Below are 23,305 nucleotides of genomic sequence, written 5' to 3' on the forward strand. Positions count from 1 at the left end.
AAAGGTATGTCCCTTTATTCTGAAGCTGTGTCCCAAGATCCTGTACTCTTGACTAATGGAAACATCCTCATCACATCCACTTTATCAAATCTTTCAGTATCCAGGTTTCAGTGAGATTCTTCAGAAGTCCAAAACCAGGCTCATAGATATCAAACACTCCCCACAGGTTTAGCCTTTCAATCTGGGATTGCTCGTGAACCTTCTCTGGACCCTCTTAAGGAACATCACATCCCTCCTTCAATACAGTACTGAAAATTGCTCTCAATATTCCAAATGTGGTCTGACCATGTCATACAAAGCCTTCTTGCTTTTATATTCTCATCTAGCATGACTAAAGCAAAAAAAAAATTCAGATATCGTCCTTTACTCCAGCCAAAAAGGTTGACCCTGTAACTAATCAATTGAAGCATCTTCAGCATTAAGTTATCTATTCTCTTCAACCCATGATTGTGGGTCATAACCCACACACTGTAAATAAAGCATCGATGGAGGAGTCAGAGACAAGTCCTTCTGCCTAAGTGGTCCATGCAAACCACAGCATCCCCGAGCTTGTCTCAGTTGTTAACTAACGCTCAACCCATAACCAAAAACATTCCCCTCCATGTACTTATCCAAATGCCCCTTTAATGTTGCAATGCACCCACCTTGAGCACATCCTCTGGTAGTTTATTCTATTGTGTAAAAAGTTACCTCAGGTCTTTAAAATCTCCCTTATGTTGCATTTGTGCTTTCTAGATTTGGAAGTCTTTCCACTTTATCCATACCCTTCATGATCTTATAAACTTCTACAGTCACTCCTCATTCTTCTATGGTCCAAGGAAACAAGATCCAGCATCTTCCTCTCCCTACAACTCAGACCTAGACCAGTCAGCATCCTCCAATCTCTTCTGCACCCTGTCCAGCTTGACAGTATCTCTAGTGACAACAGTACACAATTTTCCATGTAGTCTCATCAACTTCCATATCAGTAACAATTCCCCTACTCCTAAAGGAATGCACTGACTGAATGCCAGCATGCTAAATATCTTCAACACCACCCAGTCTTGTGCAGCCAATTTCAAACACTGCACTTGCATTTCCAGATCCTTTTGTTCCACAACACTTGTACAGTGACTGGCAGGGCAGTGACAAATCCTAACCTGGTTCAAATGTCCAAATGCATCACCTCGTACTTAACCAAGTTGAAATCCATTTGCCATTTCCAAGCCTATGCCCTTAACCGATCAGGATCTCTTTGCAATACATTATAACCTGCTTTGCTATCACCAAGCACCCCTAATTTAGCATTATCAGCAAGCTTACTGATCATGCCAAAAAGATTCACACTGAAATCATATACATGCATAATAAATAAGAGGTCCCAACCTTGACTCCTGGGGCAGCCCAGTCAGAAAATCAAACTTCAACCATCACCCTCCGCTTCCAATTCTGAATCCACCTGTCTTGCTCCAAGTCATGTAACCTAACCTTTGAGGTCAGACTGCCATGCAGGACCTTGAAAATAGTCCACATAGTCAACATCCACTTCCCTACGATAATTTACTCTTTTAAAAAAAAAGCCAAAAGATTAGTCAGGCATGACCTCACATGTACAAAACCACACTAACTATTCCTGAACAGGTCTCGACTAACCAAGTAATGGTAGATCTATAGCTGGAATAGAGCACTTGAGGCAAACATGAAGACATTAAGATTTAACACACACCTATATTTTCATAGAACATTACAGCCTAGCACAGGCCCTACAGTTGACGTTCTGCCAACCTCTTAACATACTAAGATTACTCTAACCTTTCCCTCCTACACAGGGCTTCATTTTTTTTTTATCATTCTTATGTCTAAAAGTTTCTTAATCCCCTTAATGTATCTATCTTTACCATCACCTCTGGCAGCACATTCCAAACACCTGCCACTCTGCCTAAAATACTTACCTCTGACTGCCCCCCATAAAACACTTTCCTCCAATTAACTTAAAATTATACACCTTCATATTAGCCATTTCCATCCTGGGAAAGTCTCTGGCTATCTACTCAAATTGTCATCCTGTTTAATCCGTCAATTCACTTCTCATCCTCCTTTGCTCCAGCGAAAAGGACTATATTGCCCAAGACCTATCAGAAGACATGCTCTCTAAACCAGGCAACATCCTGGTAATTCTCCTCTGCACTTTCTCTGCATCCTTCCTATAATGTGACCAGAACTAACACAATATTCCAAGTGTGGGCTAACCAGTTTTACAGAGCTGCAACATTACCTCACGGTCTTGAACTCAATCTGTGGAAGTTGCAGTAAGGCAAGGGTTAAAGACAACATCCAGGCAGGGGGAGCCTGGACTAGTTGTGGTCAACCCCCCCTCCCCCCCCAAAAACAAGTGGGGCCTCTGAAGTGAGACCTCTAGAAAAGTACTTAAAGAACATAGCCTCGTTTTACACAGTAGGGGGTGCTAGAGACAGATGTGGTAGGAATACAAGAGAAGAAACAAAACACACCCAACAGCTAAGGGACAATTATTATACTAACTTAACTTATCACTGGTTGTCAGCTTGCAGTCTCCACTGACTTACCACCACTGTTGTGAATGTTAATTGATCGTGCAAGTAAAGAATTCAAACATACAGTTTACCAAATGACCAATATCCATTACTGAAGTTAATTTGGCATCAAGACACTTTTCTGTGCTGGCTTCAGAACAGCATGGTGATAAGAGCCTTATGCTCAAGTACAATAAAGTACGATTGAGGATTAAGTATGTGTATATTCTGAGTCCAGTTATCAGCAACAAATCCACTAACTAATGAAAGCCAACACTCCAACGCAGCCAGTCTTCTGCTTTGGAATTCAACGTTCCAAAGTGAATCACTTCATACTTTTCCCGGTTGAACTTCTCTATAACACAATGTCCCACTGTAACCTATGACAACCTTCTTCACAATCAGAACTCCACCAACCTTCATGTCATCTCCAAACTTACAAACGCACCCTTCCACTTCTTCAACCAAGCTACTTATAAAAATCACAAAGAGGTGTGCAAACAGATTCCTGCAGAACACTGCTTGTCACAAATCTCCAGAAAGACTATGCTCCATCTACAACCACCCTCTGCCTTCTATAGGTAAAACAATTCTGTATCCACACAGCCACGTTTCCTTGGATCCCATATCTCCTGAATTTATGAATGAGCCTACCATAGGGAGACTTATCAAACACCTTACTAAAATCCATATACACCTCATCCACAGCCCTACCTTTATCAGTGTGGTTTGTCACATTCTAAAAGAATTCAGACTTGAGAGACAAAGCCATGCTAATTATCCCTCATCAGACCATGCTTCTCCAATGCTCATAAATCCTCCAAGAATATTTTCCAATAATTTGCCCACCACTGAAGTAAAACTCACTGATCTATCACTCCCAGGGTTATCCCTATTCCCTTTCTTGAACAGAGGAATACCATCTGCCACCCACCAATCATCTGGACAACTCCTGTAGCCAGTGAGAATGGTAAGATAATTGCCAAAGGCACAATAATCGCTTCCCTCACTTAGTATAGTAATCCAGGGTTTGGTCCCAGGGACTTACCTATCCTAATGCTTTTCAAAAGCTCCAGCTCATCCTCTTTTTAAATATTGACATGTTCTAGCATATCAGCCTGCTTTACATGGTCCTCATAAATGTCAAGGTCTCTCTGACTAGTGAATACTGAAGCAAAGTATTCATTAAGGACTCTCCCCGTCCCCTTTGACTCCTGGCACATTTCCTGTTCTCTCCCACCCTCACTCATCATCCTATTCTTCACATACATGTAGAATATATTGGGCTATCTGTAATTCTACTCACCAAAGCTTTCTCATGCACCCGTCTAGCTCTTGTAAGCCTATTCTTCAGCTCCTCCCTGACTACCTTGCAACTCTAGAACCCTGTCTGACGTTTGCTTCCTAAACTTTCTTTCTTCCTCTTGACTAGGTATTCCACATCTCATCAACCATGGATCCTCCACTCTACCATCCTTCCCTGCTTCAATAGGACAAAGTTATCCAAAACCATCAGATGTAGAAAAACTGAATGAGATTGTGATGGATCACTGACAAGGTAATCAATGAGTTCTTTATCTTGCTCCAAACCAGAAGCTCATTTCCAATAAAATCTGAATATCCATCAATGTATTAATATCACTAGATAAAAAATTAAATGCTCCAACATGTATATTGTCATTTTGCTTAGCAGCACATAACTCAACAGGTCACAACAAGCAAAACAATCACGCAAATTTGGTCAACGCCTAGAGAAAACTCTGGGATCCCAGTTATACAAATAATACGACACCTACATCCCAATTTAACAAATTAATAGCTTTTTCAGCAACAGTAACAAATGAAACTGTAATAGAAATCAACCATAATCAATTGTGCTTCACTTATGGAGGTACACTTTATCAAGTAACATTTGTATTCAACTGCAGAGTACATTTACCTGATTAAGAGGTAGTCACTCAGGCCTATAGAAATACCTACAAATTATCATTTTGCCTTTCTAATGTCAAAGACTAATCTAAATAGCCAACCATGGTGGAACACTTTAAAAATTTAACTAAGACGTGTAAGTCACACCCTAATAAGATAACTCGGTGGCGAGATACCTTTTTGGATCATTGCAATAAGCTTTTTCTTAGTACACAGTTTCAGCATTTAGACACATTCATTTTCATAGCAAAAACATTTATGCAAATTGAATTGTGTGTCAACAGTGACAGCAAAAAGGCTAATGGATGCGGATGGTAAGACAACTGCTGTAATATTCTTAGATGCATGGCAGATGGAATGTAATATAGACAAGCGCAAGGTTTTGCACTTCAGTAGGACCAATCAGGATAGGTCTTACACAGTGAATGGTAGGATCCTGAGGGGTGTGGTAGAACAAAGATCTGGGAATAAAGGTACACAATTCATTTTTAAAAATGGCACCATGGGTAGATAGAGTCAAAGAAAGCTTTTAGCACATTAGTCTTCATAAATCAATGTATTGAATACAGAAGATGGGATGTTATGTTGAAGTTTTATAAGACCTAATCTGGAGTATTGTGTGCAGTTTTGGTCACCTACCTAAAGGAATGATGTAAACAAGGTTGAAAGAGTGCAGAGAAAATTTACAAGGAAATTGCCTGTCTGGAGGATCTGAGTTATAAAGACAGACTGGATAGGTTAGGACTGTATTCTTTAGAATGTTAAAGATTGAGAGGAGATTTGATTGAGGTGTACAAAATTATGAGGGGTATAAATAGGGTAAATGTAAGCAGGCTTTTCCCACCGAGGCTGGGTGGGACTACAACCAGAGGTCAGCAGTCATGGGTTAAGGGTGAAAAGGTGAGAAGTTTAAGGGGAACATGAGGAGAAACTTCTTCACTCAGAGGATCGTGAGAGTGTGGAATAAGCTGTCAGCACAAGTGGTACATGCGAGCTCAATTTCAACGTTTAAGACAAGTTTAGACAGGTAAATATTGTTACGCACCAGCAGCAATAGATATTAAATTGAGTCGAGTTTTTACAAATAAACAACACAATTTATTAACCTCTACTCAAAAACATAGAAAAGTAAATAAACGGCTAACTTAAACGGAAGTTAACAGTGTAATGCATCTTTAGTTATCAAACAGTTGAACTTAAAGATAATTCTTAACAGAGCTTAATCAAACACAGTCTTAAGGTGGTGGTTCAAAGAGTCCAAGTGATTTATGAAATAAGTGAGAGGAGAGACTTCCCGAACCAGCGATGAAGTAAGGACGAAACTGCTGATGCAAATCCCAGCCGAGAAAAGCCTTGTCCGAAGAGATCACAAAGAAAAAGATTTCTCACAGTAACTGACCTTTCGCCGGAGGTGGTCACCACACAACACCCGAGACCATGCAGGGGTTAACCAAAAGTGTGTGCCACAATACCCGTATGGACCATACCAAATGTCAATCACAGAATGCCATTGATTTCTTGGGTTCACATGAAGCTGGCTATTCTTCACTCTCTCTTTCCTTCCACGGTTACCTAACCACCAGCTGTGACTCTCCAACAAAAACAACTACGCAACAAACTGGTCTCCCCTTTTATACCGGTTAGAACATGCCATCACATCACCCCACCATCACAACACTTACATCATGCCAATATCATGAGATAATTACATCATGCTCACAAGATACTCACAGGACAAATAATATATAGTAAGGATCTGGAAGGCATGATCCCAGTGCAGGTCGTTGAGAGTAGGCTGTTTAAATGGTTTGTGGCATGAACTAGATGGGCTGAAGAGTCTGTTTCTGTACTGTACTTCTCAATGACCATGTCAGAGGTAAGGTAAAACTGACCAGTTAGAGATGGTCATTGGCTAACACAAGTACTACCTCATTAATCAGATACCTTTCACCACTTGGTGATGATTAATGAGTGTAATTAGCTTTATTTTTGTGTGGGGTCAGGAGTATATTCTGGTGTTGGAATTCTTCTGAAACAGTTTAAGAATCAAGCCAATTCTGGAGCACAAGTCTTTAGGACTACAAATGAGATCCTGCAAGCTCCTTTTTTAATGGCTTGTATTGTCATCTATTCCTTGAACTCATGAAAAATAAAACTAACTGGGCTAGGTTCTATGATTATTATATCAGATGGTTCAAGCAACTTGGTGACTTGTGTTTTAACTTTGTTATGCTGGATTGCACTATCATAGAGGACACACTCAAACTTTTCCACAGAGGAAGAGATGTGGTGGTAGGAGGTGGGAAGAGGATACAGGTGAAGAGTATGGCATTACAGCAGTCTGCTCGAAAGGGAGTTCAAAATTATCCCACCGATCCAGCTTTGGGAAAAAGATGTATGAAACAGCAAGACTGCAAACAGATTTAAATAAAATTGAAATTTATGTTTGAATTATTAGCCAATCATGTAGATATAGGTGGCAATAGCAAAACAAGATGGTTAAAGTTTTTCATTGAACTCAAATACAGTAGATTCTAGTCAGTTAAATGGGACAGCTGCTTATTTGGGACAACTTATAGAACAAAACTAATCAAGAAAATAGCCGGGATTCCCTCTGCTTATTTGTGACACCATACCGCTTAACTGAGATAGGAAACTGTTGCCAAGGTTTTAACTGGCATCAGCCACATGCCCTTGTGTGGCTGTTATGACACTACACTGTGCCTAGGGCAAACATTTTAAATAGCGCCAGTTGCATGTGTATGTATTTAAAAAAAAGTGACTTTTATCACTACAGTTGGTGAGAAATAATCAGCAAGACAATTCAGAACTGTTTTGCTTACAAAGGTTTCAAGCGTTCAGGCCTGGTAATGCGAGACACAGCTGGGAAAATGAAACTATTTCACGACTTCAAGTTAGGACTACAAGAATTAAGGTATCGACAATCATCTTGAACATTACAACTAAGATTTAAGAGGGTGCAATCGCTGAAAACATTGAAGGCAGTCCATTACGTACATTAGGTGTCTGTGCCGATTTTGTTCCTTATGCAGTGGATCAATTCCTCCATTGATAACAATTAGGAAACAATAGTTTTATAGTACTGTAGTAGTATTGATAGTGTTCTCATTTTTTCCATATTTTATTTAAATACACAATTTGTTACTCAGTTAAACAATAGTTGGCCTTTTTTAAAATACCTTTTCAGCTGTTTCATTAAACTTTGGCTAATTGGAGTAGCCACTTAATTGGGCCAAAATACACTGATCCTGATGTACAGGTTTCCCCCGCCATCCGAAGGTAGAGCGTTCCTATGAAACAGTTCGTTAGCCAGAAGGTCGTACAGCGAAGACGCAATTACCATTTACTTATATGGGAAAAATTTGTGAGCGTTCGCAGACCCAAAAATAACGCACCAAATCATGCCAAGTAACATATTAAACTTAAAATAACAGTAACATATAGTAAAAGCAGGAATGATATTGTAGCGATGTGCTACACAGAGAGCTAGAAATAACGACACGCAGTCTGTAAGTCGCACTCGAGACTCGTTTATTCAAACTTCGCGGCACTGGCTTTTAAGCAGTTCCCTTCCAGCCGTCTCCGGGCGGAAATGATGTCAGAGGTGCATTACAAAAGTCTCTCCCCATGCGCGGGCTATTTTGTGAGCTGGTTCACTTGTGTAGAAAGTGGGTCGCCACAATATGATAAATACACAGCCTATATAAAGTAGAAATACTTTTCCACGATTGCCTGCACTGTTCTCCATAGCGAAAATCTCACGCAAGCGCTCTGCAGTAACCTTTAAGCTATGAAGCTGCCAAATCATACCAAATAACACCTAAAAATACACAGCCAATATAAAGTAGAAATAATGTATGTACAGTGTAGTATCACTTACAGGAATCCGGAAGACATTGAGCACACTGATGATGGTGTGTTAGGCTGAGTCGTCGGATGTTGGGGTGGTGCAGTGGCCCCGACCCTCCGGGTAGCCGACCGATACTGATCCGCAAAGAATGCAGTGGTAGCCGGGACGCACCTAGCACATTTTTAAGAAAAAAGCTGAAATAAACAAGCTAATTAATTAGGTGCCGCCCGGCAAGTAAATGTCAGCCAAAATCAGAGGCGATTGCATCCCTTCTGATCTGGGCCGACAATTACGTGCCAGGGGACACCTAATTAATTAGCTTGTTTATTTCGGCTTTTTTCTTAAGGATGTGTCAGGTGCCTCCCTGCTACCGCTGCATTCTCCGCGAATTGATATCTGTCCACGGCCCAGGGGTTGGGGTGGTGGGACACTGGGGTGTCATCTCATCATTGATCAGGGCAGGCAGGTCATCTTCTCCTATGACTGCCTGCCTCGATGTCAAAGGTTCGTCGTCTGCTGTGGCTGATTGGAAGGTTTGCTTGACTGCTTAGCCTCGCGCATTTTTCTACCATACAGTTCTTCGTAAGCACTCAAACCATCTTGCAAATATGCCCTAAACCGAAGTACCCTTTCAAAATTAAAGTCGTACTTTATCATTGCAGTGAAAATCTCACGCAGTTGCTTCACTTTCAGTTCCTGGACGACCTCACTTTCGGTCCGTTTGCTACTACATTCAGTTTTGATTGTTATCCTCTCCTCTTCCAATTGCATCAGCTCTTCATCTATCAGTTCTTGGTCATGGGATGCCAAACCTCTTCAACATCATCTTTGTCAACTTTCAGAAGCCAAACTCACTTTGTCCTTACTTTGTTCACCATGATTGAAACGCTTAATTATGTCTAGTTTTACGCTAAGTGTAACACCCTTACGAGCTCTTTTAGGCTTTTCCAATACCTTAGAACTCATCTTGCTAACGGTTGCTCACAGGCATGTGTTTAAGCAATGCCGGCGAGAATGCAGATCTGAATCCGGGGGAGAGCTGCTGCTCGGGGTGCATGCTGCCTTTTTATTGCACGCTTTTTTCATAACATTGAAAGCACCTTCTGCTAGTGAAAACAGGGAACTAATGTAGGTCTTTCGTAGCAGTGAGGTTTCGTAAGCGAACGTTCGAAAAGCGACACCTGTATCCCAATCACTGAAAAAAGGAGAATGCTACAGGATCAAATCAGAAGAGCAATGAGCAGGTTTAGACATGGAAAAGACATAACAGCTATCCCACAGCAGACAGTCAAATGACCAGTTTTGTATAAAAGGGGTGGGGTCAGAATTAAAGATGAAGATCAAATGCAAGTCTCTTTTCAATAAGAACATGGTTTAACTTCTACATTAATCTCACTCTTCTCCATAGAACCCTTGCATAAACTCTTGCTTTCCTAAAATAAAATTTGTCAGTTTTAATAGTTTATGGACATCTGTTGTTTTTTATAGGCATCTGCTCCCTCTGAACTGAAAAGTTCAAAGGTTCCAAAGATCTGTAAGAACTACAAAACAATGGAGAAAATTGGCAAGATCAGTACAGTTAGAGAAAATTATGAAAGATTATAAGCACTGGTAGTAAGAATAAAAAGTACATACACACTAATATTGGTATTCTTGTATGCCAGTTGAGAAGCAAAGTAAACATGAAGGCAAATATCTTCATGACCACTATTGCAAAACCACTAATACCCTCCCCAAAACGATACTAACACATTGTCACACCATCGTGTCTAACAGGATTTCCTCATTCTCCTCAACTAAAACACATTGCTCTTCAATTAATTCTGTGGATTTATGATTTTTTTTTTTAAGAACCACTTTGGTACTTTAGCACGGCAGAAAGTATGAAGAGCTCCGCTAAAGTTGCCTATAAACATCAAGGGTTGTAATTCTAAATATCAAGATGGCCATCAGGTTTTTGTTGATCTGACAACTTAAGTCCATAAGGATCAAAAGTAAGTTTATTTTCAAAGTATATAGATGCCATCGTATACAACCAAGATTTTCTACAGAGATATTCAATAAATCCCTAATAAAATAATGAGACTAAAAATAATAATAGAATCAATGAACAATTGCAGCAACTTGGCCATTCAACCTGTGTGCAAAAGAAAAAAAATTCAAATACAAAAGAAATAATAATAAACAAACTAGAAATATCAAGAACATGAGATGAATAGTCCTTGAAAGCAAGTCCATTGGTTGTGGGAACATTTCCGTGAAGGAGCACCTGAAGTTGAGTGAAGTTATCTTTGTTTCAAGAGTCTAATGGTTAAGGGATAATAACTGTTCCTAAACCTGATGGTGTGGGTCCTTGAGGCTCCTGTAACTCCTTTCTGATGGCAGCAGCAAGATGACCCCTACAGTGGGAGGCCCTGATGATAGATGCTGCATTCATATAAGAATGCTTCGTGTAGATGTGTTCTATGGTGGGGAGTGTACTTTATCCAGGCTGTGTCCACTACTTTTTGTAAGATTTTCTATTCAAGGACCTTGGTCTTTCCATACCAGGCTGTGATGCAGTCAGTCAATATACTGTCCACTACACATCTATACAATTTTGTCAAAGTTTTAAATATCATGCCAAGTTTTCTCAAACTCCAAAGTAAAGGTAGTGCCGTGCTTTCTTTGTAATTGCACTTATGTGCTGGGCCCTGGACAGGTCCTCTGAAATCATAACACCTAGGAATTTAAAGTTACTGACCCCCTCCACCTCAATGAGAACTGGCTCATGGACCTCTGGTTTTCTTCTCCTGAAGTCAATAGTCAGCTCCTTGGTCTTGCTGAGATTAAGAGGTTATTGTTATGGAACCACTCAACCAGATTTTCAATCTCCCTCCAATATGCTGATTCATCACCACCCTTGATTCAGCCTATGACAATCCATACACATGTACCAAGGGAAAAAATTCCCAATGCAGGTTCACTGCAGTAGCGCAATGCTTTCTTTACAGTACAGGCAACTTGGGTTCAATTCCCACCACTGCCTGCAAGGAATTTGCACATTCTCCCTGTGACTGCATGAGTTTCCTCCAGGTCCTCTGATTTCCTCCCACAGTTCAAAGACGTACTGGTTGGTAGGTTAATTTGTCATTACAAACTGTTCCATGATTAGGCTAGGATTAAACCAGGGAATTGCTGGGTGGTGTGGCTTCAAGGGCCTATTCTGTGCTGTATCTCAATAAATAAGTTTTCAAATCTGCATATTAGCTCAACTACCAGGAATCTTAGCTAAATTTCACGTAACCTCTATCCACTTCTCAGTACAAAATTTGCTACAAAAACTTTAAAATGTACATTGCATGAATTATGGGACAACTAAATGGCAAACCTTACAGGGAGCAATCTTAAAAATTCAAGGAGCAAGTAACTGTTTATTCCACCAGAACAATTTATACACTAGGATCAAGAAACTTAAATCACTAATATTAAGAAAGCAATCTTATGGTAGAAACAAATACTCCAATATTAATTAAACAGCAGCTGTTAGTCTGATCAAAGAACTTAACGAAAGGACTACAAGTCAGAACAAAACAGGCAACCACAAGCATGAATTTCAATGAATAGTGACTACATTTCTTGGTTGTTGTCTTTACTTTGCAATGGACAAACCTCTCCGAAATTAAATTCTGCAAGTTTTAAATCATACCTGTTTTATGGAGCAGACTAATTGATTTCAAGACAACGATATAGTTTGCCCTAAGAGCACAAATTAAGTTTTTAGACATGCTTTAGGATTTAGAAAAATCTCAAACGCACGAAGTCACTTAAATTCTTTCAATACAACAAAACTGATCATTCACAAATGTTGTGTGAATTAAATCACCAGAAAGTGTGTTACTGGTAGATACAAAGCAGCTTCTTTATTCGACAAAACTAGGTACAGCAGGCATCATCATACCGAGACACTTTCCGTAGAAAGGTCTGCTGGCCCAGTGTGGGGCTCAATATTTATTTGCTAAACACAAAAGGGCAATCCATATTTACAAAGTATAGAGAATGCTCTCTTTTGAGGCTACATACAAACTTCACACCTTCTGATTACATCATCCCACCAACGCCAGCAGCGTCTGGACTGGTACTCACAGCTTTTAGGAAATGCATTGTTACAAACTACAATCCACAGTACATTGTCAAGGAACAGAAGACTGGTGGCCAAAGCCATTTGCTAAGTGTAAATGACCTAAACCCAAAAATTATACTAACACAGTACACTTGGGATTCTTATAATGCCAAATTGGTAGATGTCTGGATGTTATTAAAACTCCAAAATAGACTTTTAATTCACATTAAAATGGCACACATTCCTATCACAAGTTTACCATCAAACAAGGCAAGCTTGAAAAGAATTCACAGAAACCAGGGGCCAGGAGAGTGGAAAGGGAGCTTGGCAAACATGTGGTGCAAAGTCATTGGGATTTCTGAACATTTGCAATTTTACTACAATAAATAATTGCTATAGAGCCAAAAATCAGTTTTCTATCGACTTTGTTGCAATTACAAATGTGGACGATATTCAACGTCATGAACAAAGCAGCTATAGATTCCACAGCCAATTATAACCTAACACAAACACTTCTCATAGCAATGCTTCAACATATTTTATAGAAAATATCAATGGATTCTGCAAATGAGCACAAAGCCATCATCTGAGAATGCTACATGGCTTATAAGGGTCTTTTGCTGTAAATAACAGAACAACCAGTTAACACATTTACAGAATTCTACATTTCATACAGCAATACAAGACCAACTCAAAATATGGCCAACATTCTTTCTGCTGCCACCAGCCTCAAGCCACCTACCCATCCTTCCAAGTTCTAACAAGCATATTGCTCAGAACAAGCAATAACAGGGGTGGTAGCAAGTGGTGACAGCACCACATTCCCAAAGACAATCCGAGTTGAAAAGTTCATTGCATTGGTGCTAGATGAAATAGCATTGTAAAGACTTGATAAATAATGACCCTGATTTCATGTCACTGGTCTGCAATCACTCACTTTCCTACAAATACTATCTAGAAGCCCCATCCTGCTTACTTGAAGCACTCCCTCACCTCCATTTGAGCAACAGCAGGGAGTGACAAGGAATGGACAAATAAACTCCTCCTAGAGAATTCATGAATCACTTAACCTCAACCAAAGCCCTGCAACCAAACAGCTTTAGTGACCATCTGAACAGTCAGGATTTTAAAAACCTTCCAAATTACTACACATCTTAATTTTAAAGATCTAAATCAGACAAATAACAATAACAATCCAACTTTGTATTTTCTCTATAGATCTATCACTGCTAAAATTAAGAACCTGCATCAGGTTAATCTGAAGTTGCATTCCTCCAGCACTATTAACACTATACACGAGGCCTAACACTGCCACATTGCAAAGCACTAGAAATTCTGAGCAGGACATCGATATTTCACAGGAAAATTCAAGAGTTTTGCATCTCAATGCCTAGTTACATTTTATTTGTAATACAACTGTCATGTGTGACGCCAAGCAGAGCTACCAGACAGATGATGCTAATGAGAGAGAGAACGGAAGACAATGGAGAAACATTCAAAATGCTAATGAGAGAGAAGGGAAAGAAATACAATTTATATATTGACAGGCCGGTTGCTTTGAACCTGAACTGTTTGAAGTTTGATGGACAGGTGATACCCCAGCAGGGGGATAAAAAGAACAAGTTTGCTAAGGCACCAGACACACCACGAGACCCTGGAAAGAGCAGTGTGCCCCCACAAGTTGGTGGGAGTTTGGAGGACCGGTTCGCTGGAACCCATCAGAGGCTCACAAAGTGTAAAGGTACGATCGGTGGGAACCTGGGGTATGTGTCCGCCCTTGCCTGGGTGCCGGGTTCACCGCAGAAGAACAATCATATCCGGAATGGAGGGGTCACAGTCCGTGACCACAGCGAGATTAGAAGACATCAAAAGGTCTGCCGGAAACCAACTGCATCTCTCACTCTCTCCAACAGTACAACAAGAGCGACTACTTCGAACTGCACTAAACTGAACTGAACTCTGCTTCACTTAAGACTGATCATCTTACCCCTAGACTGCGATAGAGCTTGGTTGATTCCTATTACCCTAGTTCTGAGTATATGTGTGTATTATCATTGCTAACCTGTTACATTTATATCCTTACGATTAGTGTACTATATTACTTATTTCTTTAATAAAACTTTATTAGTTCCTAGTAATCGCAGACTCCAACGAGCATTCCATTTCTGCTGGTTTGGCAACCCAGTTACAGGGTACGTATCACAAGGTTCACTGTCTTACAAGATGCAAGAGCAATAACCATACATCCTGTCAAAGGCATTCAATTTTCCTGGTGCCATTGGAAGAGGAACGCAAGTTGTAGGGCTTATGGTAGCTGTTTCTTGCGTGTGGTGCTTGGCTTAGTGCCTGAATCATTAAGATAATTGTTGATAGGAAATAAACCTAGTGCAGTAAAGATTAATGCAATTCTCTAAACTATATAATCAATGCTCTTACACTAAATTTACCTTTAATGCCCACTCAAAAGCAGAATATTTAGAAACTACTTTAATCGCCAATTTTAATGCAATAACTACCACAAAGCAGTTTGAAGTATTTTACCAAATTAATGCTGATACTGTTTCAGCACACTCCTGCTTTGTGCCCCATGAAAATATTCATCAATAGCTCAAGCTGCAGCTTCATAACATTTGTCTCCTGTGAGTTGATTTGCCTCGATGATCCTGGCACAGAGCGCATAGCAAACTGCTGGAAGAACAGTGCGACAAGCAGCAACAGTGGAGGCAAAGAGCGTCAACATTTCGGGTTGATGCACTGCACAGGACAGAGTAGGCAGTTTAAAGCTGAGGGGGCAAGGAAGTAGCTGGGATGCAGTAGATGGAGCCAAATAAAGATTGATGGGCAAATGGAGCTAGGTTTTGGGACAGAAGGGTGAAGTTACTGACAGAGTGGGGAAGGTAGTAAGTGGAGATAACAGGGCTGTAGATAACGTGTTAAGGAAGGCAAGCAGTGCAACCAAAGGAAAGATGGTGGGGCAGGGGGGAAAAGAGGTTAGAGCATCTTGTGGATATGAGCGATTAGCAGATGAAACCAGTGGGGGAGGGGGGAAATGAGAGGACCTGCATGGATCAAACAAGAGCAATGGTATGCAGATTACCAGTGATTAAGTAATGGTATGAACAATAAATTACCTGTGGTAATCCACATCCCAGACTTTCCCCCTTCTGATCTATCCTCTGACATGGCTCCTCCTTTACAACCAGCAGCCCCACCCACCCCTGCCCCTGGTAACCCTGTTCTTTTACCTCTCCCATGTGATTCCATCTGCCTACACAACCAATAGGTCCCCTATTATCCTCCTGATGCTCACAGTTGTACACCACCCTACCATCTTCCAGTCTCAGATTCCACGATCTATAGCTTTTTCCCCCCGTCTCCACTTATCAGCCTCTGTTGCTGTCTCTGTTTGCCCAGCAACCCCTCTTTACCTGGACCAACATACTGTTTGCACAGTTACACATTCCGTCAGCAATTTAAAATTAAATCCTATTAGTAAGATAATGACTACAAATATTACAGAAATTTGTACCTCAACGTAACTATTTTCTCTTCAGTTACTGACTTATAATTCCAAGTTGGATTTCCTACACAGCAATCTTTGTTGAAAAACAAAATTAAACTGGTTACAAACTACCAGGCGAATATTTTTCAACGACATCGATTCTCCTTCAATTATTGTTGACAAAATTACCATTGTGTTCAAAGCAATAAAAATCACACCAGATCTAAATAGCATAATGTAATTCGATAACTTGATGCCCATTTAGTTCTCCATGAATAAACGATTCCATCAAATCTTTACTTAAAACTGAAAATATTGTCTTAATAGAATACACAATTCTTACCTGCACCCTGTCAAGTGAATCTTCTATACCCATTTCTGCATTATTGTAAATGGTCCTGCAATGTTCTTTGAGATGATTATGTACAATATATAGAGAGAGAGAGAGATATATATATATATATATATATATATAGACATCATATGTACATCATATGATATATATATATATATATATATATATATATAGAGAGAGAGAGAGAGAGAGAGAGAGAGAGATAGATACACACACACAAATTCTATAAGGACCCCTACAAGTTCATGAAAAGCATTTTCACAAAGCTGAAGAATGGAATTCCTAAGATGTCAAAGGAAGAGTTGGAAAATCATCTGAAGCTGACATACTCAGACAGCCTGAGAGCCAAACATATCTTAATTCCTTCAGATATGCCACTGATTCACCCACTACATTAGCAGTTTGACATCAGTCCCCCCAGATACAGTGAGACAATAAAAGTAGTAAAGCGGGCGAGGGCTGCTTCGGTGCCAGAGCCAAATGGAGCTCTGTGCAAACTCTAATAAAAAAAAAATGCACCAAGAGTCCTGAACTTCTTATGGAAACAGATGAAGGTGGTCTGGAAGTATAAACTTATTCCTAGAGCAAGTAGGCGAACAGGAGGAATTCCAAATCCTAAAGGAAGAGATTCCTTAGAAATTGGACAGTTTCGGCAAATAAATCTAAATACTGAAAAGAAAATATTTTTCAGTGTCGTAGCACAACAGCTGTCTACTCACTTGGAGAAAAACAACAACCTCATCAAAACACATGTGCAGAAGGCAGGAATGCCCGGATTCCTCTGGACGCTTGAAACACACAAGTATAATTTGGCATCAAATACAAACTGCGAAAAGGGAAATGTCTTGTTCTTGGACCTAGCCAATGCCTTTGGATCGGACTCACATAACCTCCTTCATTTGAATTCTTCTGTATACCAGAATGTGTTACAACCCTGGTCAAAGCCTACTTTCAAGATCTCCAGTTCTCATTGATAACCGCGGAGTACAACAGCCTGGCGGCCTGTGGAGACAGGCATAATGGCAGGTTGCACCATCTTTCCACTGGCCTTTACCATGGCAATGGAAGCATGATTAGAGCTTCTAAATGGGTAGTAGAAGGAGAACGACTGAAGTCAGGACTATGCCTACCACCAATCGGGTATTTATGAATAATTTAGCCATCCTGACATCTACCACCCCATGGAACAAATGGTGCTTGAGATGCTCCATTCAAACATCAAATGGGCCCGAATGACAATTAAAACAAAATAGTCTAGGAGCATTCCTACAGTCAAGGAAGGCTGGTCGACTACAAGTTTCATGCAATCTGCAAGAAAGGGTCTTGGTACAGGATCAAATAAGCCCATCTGGCAAAAGGTGACAACACAAAAGCAAAGGCGAGCTATGTTGGTGGAGGAAGTACAGCAAAAGGAGGAGATGAGCTAAGCAAGAGCAGTGTCTCAGGAAAAACAGGGACCGTGGACAAGGTGGGAAAACATTCAGAAAAGAAAATTCAGCTGGAAATACTTATGGGAAAAGGAAGGAAGAAAGATTAGATTCCTTATAAGAGCAGTTTATGATGTTCTCCCAGTGGCTCAGTGAAGAGTCAGCTTGTCCACTCTGTCAAAGAAGAAGGGCAAACCTCAAGCACGTCCTCTCATCTTGCAAAGTAAGCCTCACTCAAGGAAGATGCACATGGAGACACACCAGGACCTCCGATGTTTGAGGAGCAAAGGCTGAATAACAACTCCAAGCCCCATATGTCTGGGAAAACCACCACCCACTTTGTCCAGCAAGAACAGACAATGCCACCTCAGTAACACGATTGGTGTCAAGCATACTGGAGCCTGCTGGTGATTGGAACACAGCTGTCGACCTTGACAAAATGCTAATATTTCCCCAAGATGGCCACTACCGACCTCAGACCAGACTTGGTCTGGTGGTCCAGCAATCTGAAGGCTGTAGTAATCTCAGAGATCACAGCCTGGGAAAATGTAACTTGCAAGGCGTAGGAGTGGAAGCATGTAAAATACGCTGAGTTGGCCACAGATGCTAAGCAGCGTGAATGGAAGGTGCCGATTTTCCAATTACAGGTTGGCTGCAGAGCATTTGTGGTTACTTCCATGGTCAGATCGCTGAAGTGATTGGGAGTCTGAGGCCAAGGACAGTGGTAAGCTACAAAAGAACTCAGAGGCAGCCAAGTGAAACAGCCACTGGTTGATGTAGTGGGCTTAAACTGATGAAACATCTAAGAAGGGGGTGTGCACCTGATGACCCCTGGGAAACATCTGCCACCCACCAAGCCCCACCTCAAGACCTCTATGCTATGACCCAAGTTAGGTTCTGCTTATCAAAGGGAGAAACATAGTTCTATGAGCTTGAATGAATATATACACATCATAAATTTACCTTTTTCCAAAGTTAAATCACAATACAAATATTTGGAGAACACTATAAAGCTATTATTCACTTTCCCTTCCACTCTTACCCCATTACCTTGTCTCAATGCCCCAGCATCCTTTGCCTCAATTATCAGTTAGGTGATATTCAGTATTCCTTAAAGAATTGAAAAGACAACATGCAACTAATGACTTGTATGCTGACAGTTTCAGTAACAATTTCCTATAATAAAGCCCAAATGCCATTTACCAGTTCGAGAACAGCTGGCTAAGTACTGCACTTCAATTTGATCTCCTTCCCCTTTTGTTTAATAGATGAACTGTAGGCGTAACTTACAAAAATGCACAGAACTTGATTAAGGTGTGCAAAATATACCCAAATCCATCTATGCAACCCCAGAGTAAGAATTTTGTGGTACCCATTGTCAGAAACAGTTATGAATATTTTCTTTCTCTGCCAGACCAGTTTCTGTCAGTTACAATACACAAATCATAAGAAGTTTAGTACACAGCTAATAAAGCATTCCATTTACAATTTTCTACTTCATTATCACTATTGGGTATTGCAGCCTTTTCGATCTTTGAAATTAAATCATTCCCAAATCAAATTCTCCCTACATTTATTTCATCATACTTTTATGCAGAACTATTGTTGAGAAAATACTATGTCAAATTTTATGCTGATGGAATAAAGTATGGTCATGCATTTTTGTAGAAGGAATAAACACAGACTATTTTCTAAACGGGAAGAAGCTTCAGAAATTGGATGTGCAAAGGCACTAGGGAGTCCCAGTGCAAGATTCCCTAAAGATTAACTTGCAGGTTGAGTCGATAGGAAGGAAGGCAAATACAATGTTAGCATTCATTTCTAGATGACTAGAATACAAAAGCAAGGATGTAATGCTGAGGCTTTATGAGGAATTGGACAGACTGTATTTGGAGTATAGAAAGCAGTTTCAGGCCCCACACCCAAGAAGGGATATGCTGACATTAGAGAGTATCCAGAGAAGGTTATAATCGCAAGAGATTCTGAAAATTGCGGAAATCCAGATTAACATTCAAAATTCTGGAGAAACTCAGGTCAGGCAGCACCTATGGAGAGGAATAAAAGAGCCCATGTTTCAGGCCAAGACCCTTCATCTGGTGAGTATTGATGAAGGTTTTCAACCCAAAATATTAGCTCTTTATTCCTCTCCAGATGCTGCCTGACTGCTGAGCTCCTCTAGAATTTTGTACATGTTATTCCAGAGAAGTCTTACAAGGAGGATTAGGGAATGAAATGATTAATATAAGAGGAACATTTGATGGCAGTGGGCCTATATTCATTGGAGTCTAGAAGAATGAGGGGAGAACTCACTGAAACCTACCACATAATGAAAGACCTAGAAAGTGTGGATATGGAATAGATGTTTTCAATAGTGAGAGTCTAGGACCAGCGGACAGACCCTCAAAAGAAGTACGTTCCTTTAGAATAGACAAGAGGAGTAATTTCTTTAGACAGTGGGTGGTGAATCTGTGGAATTTATTGCCACAGTTGTAGAGGCCAAGGCCTTGGGTATATCAAAAGCAGAGGTTGACTGGTTCTTGATTAATAAAGGGTTGTCTAAAGTATCAGTGAGAAGGCAGGAGAATGGGGTTGAGGGGGATAATAAATCAACTATGATTTAATGGTGGAGAAAACTTGGAATGTTATGTCATTCATGGGGGGTTGCAGGGCAGGGGAAAGAAAAGGAAGTGGGCTGGAAAAAAATAAGAATGCAATGAATGTCCCCACACACCACAACTCAGCCATTAAAGAAATTCACTTGGCTTCATCATGACAGGAATCAAATGCCAATTACTTGTTTTCTTTCCAATTACCAAGCTACACAGTCTAAATGCTTCTCAAACCTACAATCACAAACAAGAGAAAGTCTACAAATGCTGGAAATCCAAGCAACACACAAAATGCTGGAGGAACCCAGCAGGCCAGGCAGCATCTATGGAAAAAGAGTACAATCATTGTCTCAGGCTGAGACCCTTCATCAGAACTGGAGAAAAAAGATGAGAAGTCAGATTAAGAAGTGGGAGAGGAGAAGAAATATAGGACAGTAGGTGATAGTTGAAACCAGGAGCAGGTGAACTAAAAAGCTGGGAAGTCAATTGGTGGAAGAGGTAACGGCTGGAGAAGGGGGAATCTGATAGGAGAACACAGAATGCCATGGAAGGGAAGGGCGGAGGAGCACCAGATGGAGGTGATGGGCAGGTAAGGACATAGGGTGAGAGGGGGAAATGGGAATGCGGAATGGAGGGGGTGGGCATTACAGGAAGTCAGAATGCTGGTTTACAACAAGAGAAACTAGCAGCATATGCACCTATTGAAATACAGTTTTGAAAAAAAACACATTTTCTGTTTTTTTTGAGGGGGAGACGCATTGGCAAGTGTAACAGCTAATTGCTTTCCATTTTTTCATGGTGGATTTTGAAATAAGCCATTCTTGATTTCAATCTCAATGGAGATAAATTAGCACCAGATATTATTACAATTTCAACAACATTGTAGATTTTTAAAAACTTTAAATATATTTTCCAAGCTATTGTCAGAACATGTAGAGATTCTAAAAATATGATTAAACAGCACCTTTACAGGACTTCATACAATTACTGTGTGTTTAAAATATGTCTTTTTACTCCTGCTTTGGGTCGTTAAACTTGTCATAATAATGTGACTCTACCATATTCCATCAGTTCAAGCCACGGCAGTAGAGCTTGAACTTAAATTTGAACAAATATAAATTCTAATCAATAATTCAAACATTTCAAGCAATGGTTTCCATTTCTTCAGTATAAAGGGCAGCCCAAATCCCAAATTCTTTCAAAAACACAAATTTGAACTAAACACCAAAAAAATGAAATGAAAAAGTTGTTTTCAATATGTCCGATTATGTCCCCTAAGAACACAAGCTTTAAATCTTGATTATTTCAAAACTGAAACAAGAGCTTTCCCAACAATCAACATGAAATTTCAAATGGGTAAAAGAGATGGAGAATAATTCAAGGCTAGTTAATCTGAAAGTCTTTCAACTTCAAACAACTCGTTAGGACATACAGGTTTAGATGCACCCTTTATTATTTCATGCAAATTTGTTTGCCTTAACACACGTTGAACAGCGCTATTATGGACACTTCTCAATATTTGCTACACACAGTGAAATCAGTTTCAAAAAAGCTTCAGAAAATCTTGACGATACGGTTATGTTAATAGGGGCAGACGTTCACAACATGAAAGTTTAAGTAAAGTCCGCAGTGTACGGGTGGATCCCCTGCAGTTAGTCTGCTGAGTGGTACTTACCCTGCTGAATAGCTGGCGATTCCCCGTTATTTCCTGCAGTATTGTTGCCCCCGGCGGGAATGGGAATACTCAGCTGCCGCTCGGGTTCCGGCAAGCAACGTTTGCAGAAGGAATGAAGGCATGGGAGCAGCTTGGGTTCCTTTCCCTGCAGAGTATCTCGGCACACGGCGCACTCGTCCAATAGGTTGAGGTTCACCTCCAAGGAGGCGGACGTCGCCGCCGCTACTGCTTTTTCTGGGCCCGCTCCCGGACTAGGTCCTGGCGCCGGACTCGGTCCGGAGCCCGGGCTCGGTCCTGGTCCAGGACTCGGACCCGGAGGGGGAGCGGATGTAGCAGAGATCGGTGCCTGGATCGGCACCGAGCTGAGGCACGCCCCCGGGCTGAGAACCGGACTGGCTCCAGGCCCCGGCACCTCGAAGACGGTGACCGGCGCGGCCGTTGGCGATGGTGTCGTCGTCGTCGGTGTCGTCACCGCTGCTGTCGGCGTTGATGTCGTTACTGTCACTACGGCCGCCAGAATCGCACCTGCCTCCAGCTCCGGCTTCTCCCGGCTCTCCCCGTCTTTGTCGGGCGGGCCGCTCTTTTCCTCACTGACGCCGTTTGCCTCGATATTAGTTCCACCTTTGTTTTCCGCCATCTTTCCCCTTCCTCTCTCCCTCGGACAGCGCACGCTCACATTCAAAACCCTCTCGGGCTCTCCGAGACCCAGCGGCCGCGTGAAACGGCGGCGCCCATTGGCCAGGCGCCTCGCCGCCTCTGCGCCTCATCTAAACCTGTTGGCGATTGGCTGCCGAGAGGCAGGAGGAACAAGGTCATCAAAGCCACAGGAAGCCGAGGCCACCTTCTATTGGTTGGCTGACTCCATGGTTTAACGCTCCTATGGGTTGCAAATGGCGGTCACGCGCGGGATTCGAATCACGTGGATGGATGTTGCGCTTACTTTCATTAAAAATATTGGCACTGGGCCTCTTCGTTTCACTGCGATTAATCTCATGAATGCACAATATATCCACTAGTTCACACGTCTGCTTAAGGTAATCGGCAATCGTATAAGTAAAGCCCCGTACTTATGTTTTTTTCCCCTCCAAATCTAGTTATTGGCAGATGTTTTACAGTATCGGTGACGTAGGGAATGATGTGTCCAGCTTGTTGCCACACACAAAAAACAGCATCATGATGATATTATTTTCATTGCACACGCATATTGTATGCAATGAAATATGTAATATGTGCCATTATACTCGACTTGGGTTTTGTTGACCAAATTATGTGATAAAATATTGGCCAATGTGGAACAGTATGCA

At 41.0% G+C, this 23,305-nt stretch overlaps 1 protein-coding gene across 2 annotated transcripts in view; it reads right to left on the reverse strand.

Moving 5' to 3' along the window:
• trim33 (tripartite motif containing 33) overlaps positions 1-22,713 on the reverse strand; it is a 212,343-nt gene extending 189,630 nt beyond the window's left edge. Inside the window, exon 1 of one of the 2 annotated variants that reach the window (XM_072253354.1) lies at positions 22,002-22,713. In XM_072253354.1, coding sequence (XP_072109455.1) covers positions 22,002-22,638 — 637 coding nt within the window. In that variant the 5' untranslated portion in view covers positions 22,639-22,713. The remainder of the gene's footprint in view (positions 1-22,001) is intronic. The other variant, XM_072253355.1, reaches the window with a different exon arrangement.
• Positions 22,714-23,305: the final 592 nt, after the last annotated feature.

Source organism: Mobula birostris, chromosome 3, assembly GCF_030028105.1.
Source record: "Mobula birostris isolate sMobBir1 chromosome 3, sMobBir1.hap1, whole genome shotgun sequence".
NCBI classification, from domain to species: domain Eukaryota; kingdom Metazoa; phylum Chordata; class Chondrichthyes; order Myliobatiformes; family Myliobatidae; genus Mobula; species Mobula birostris.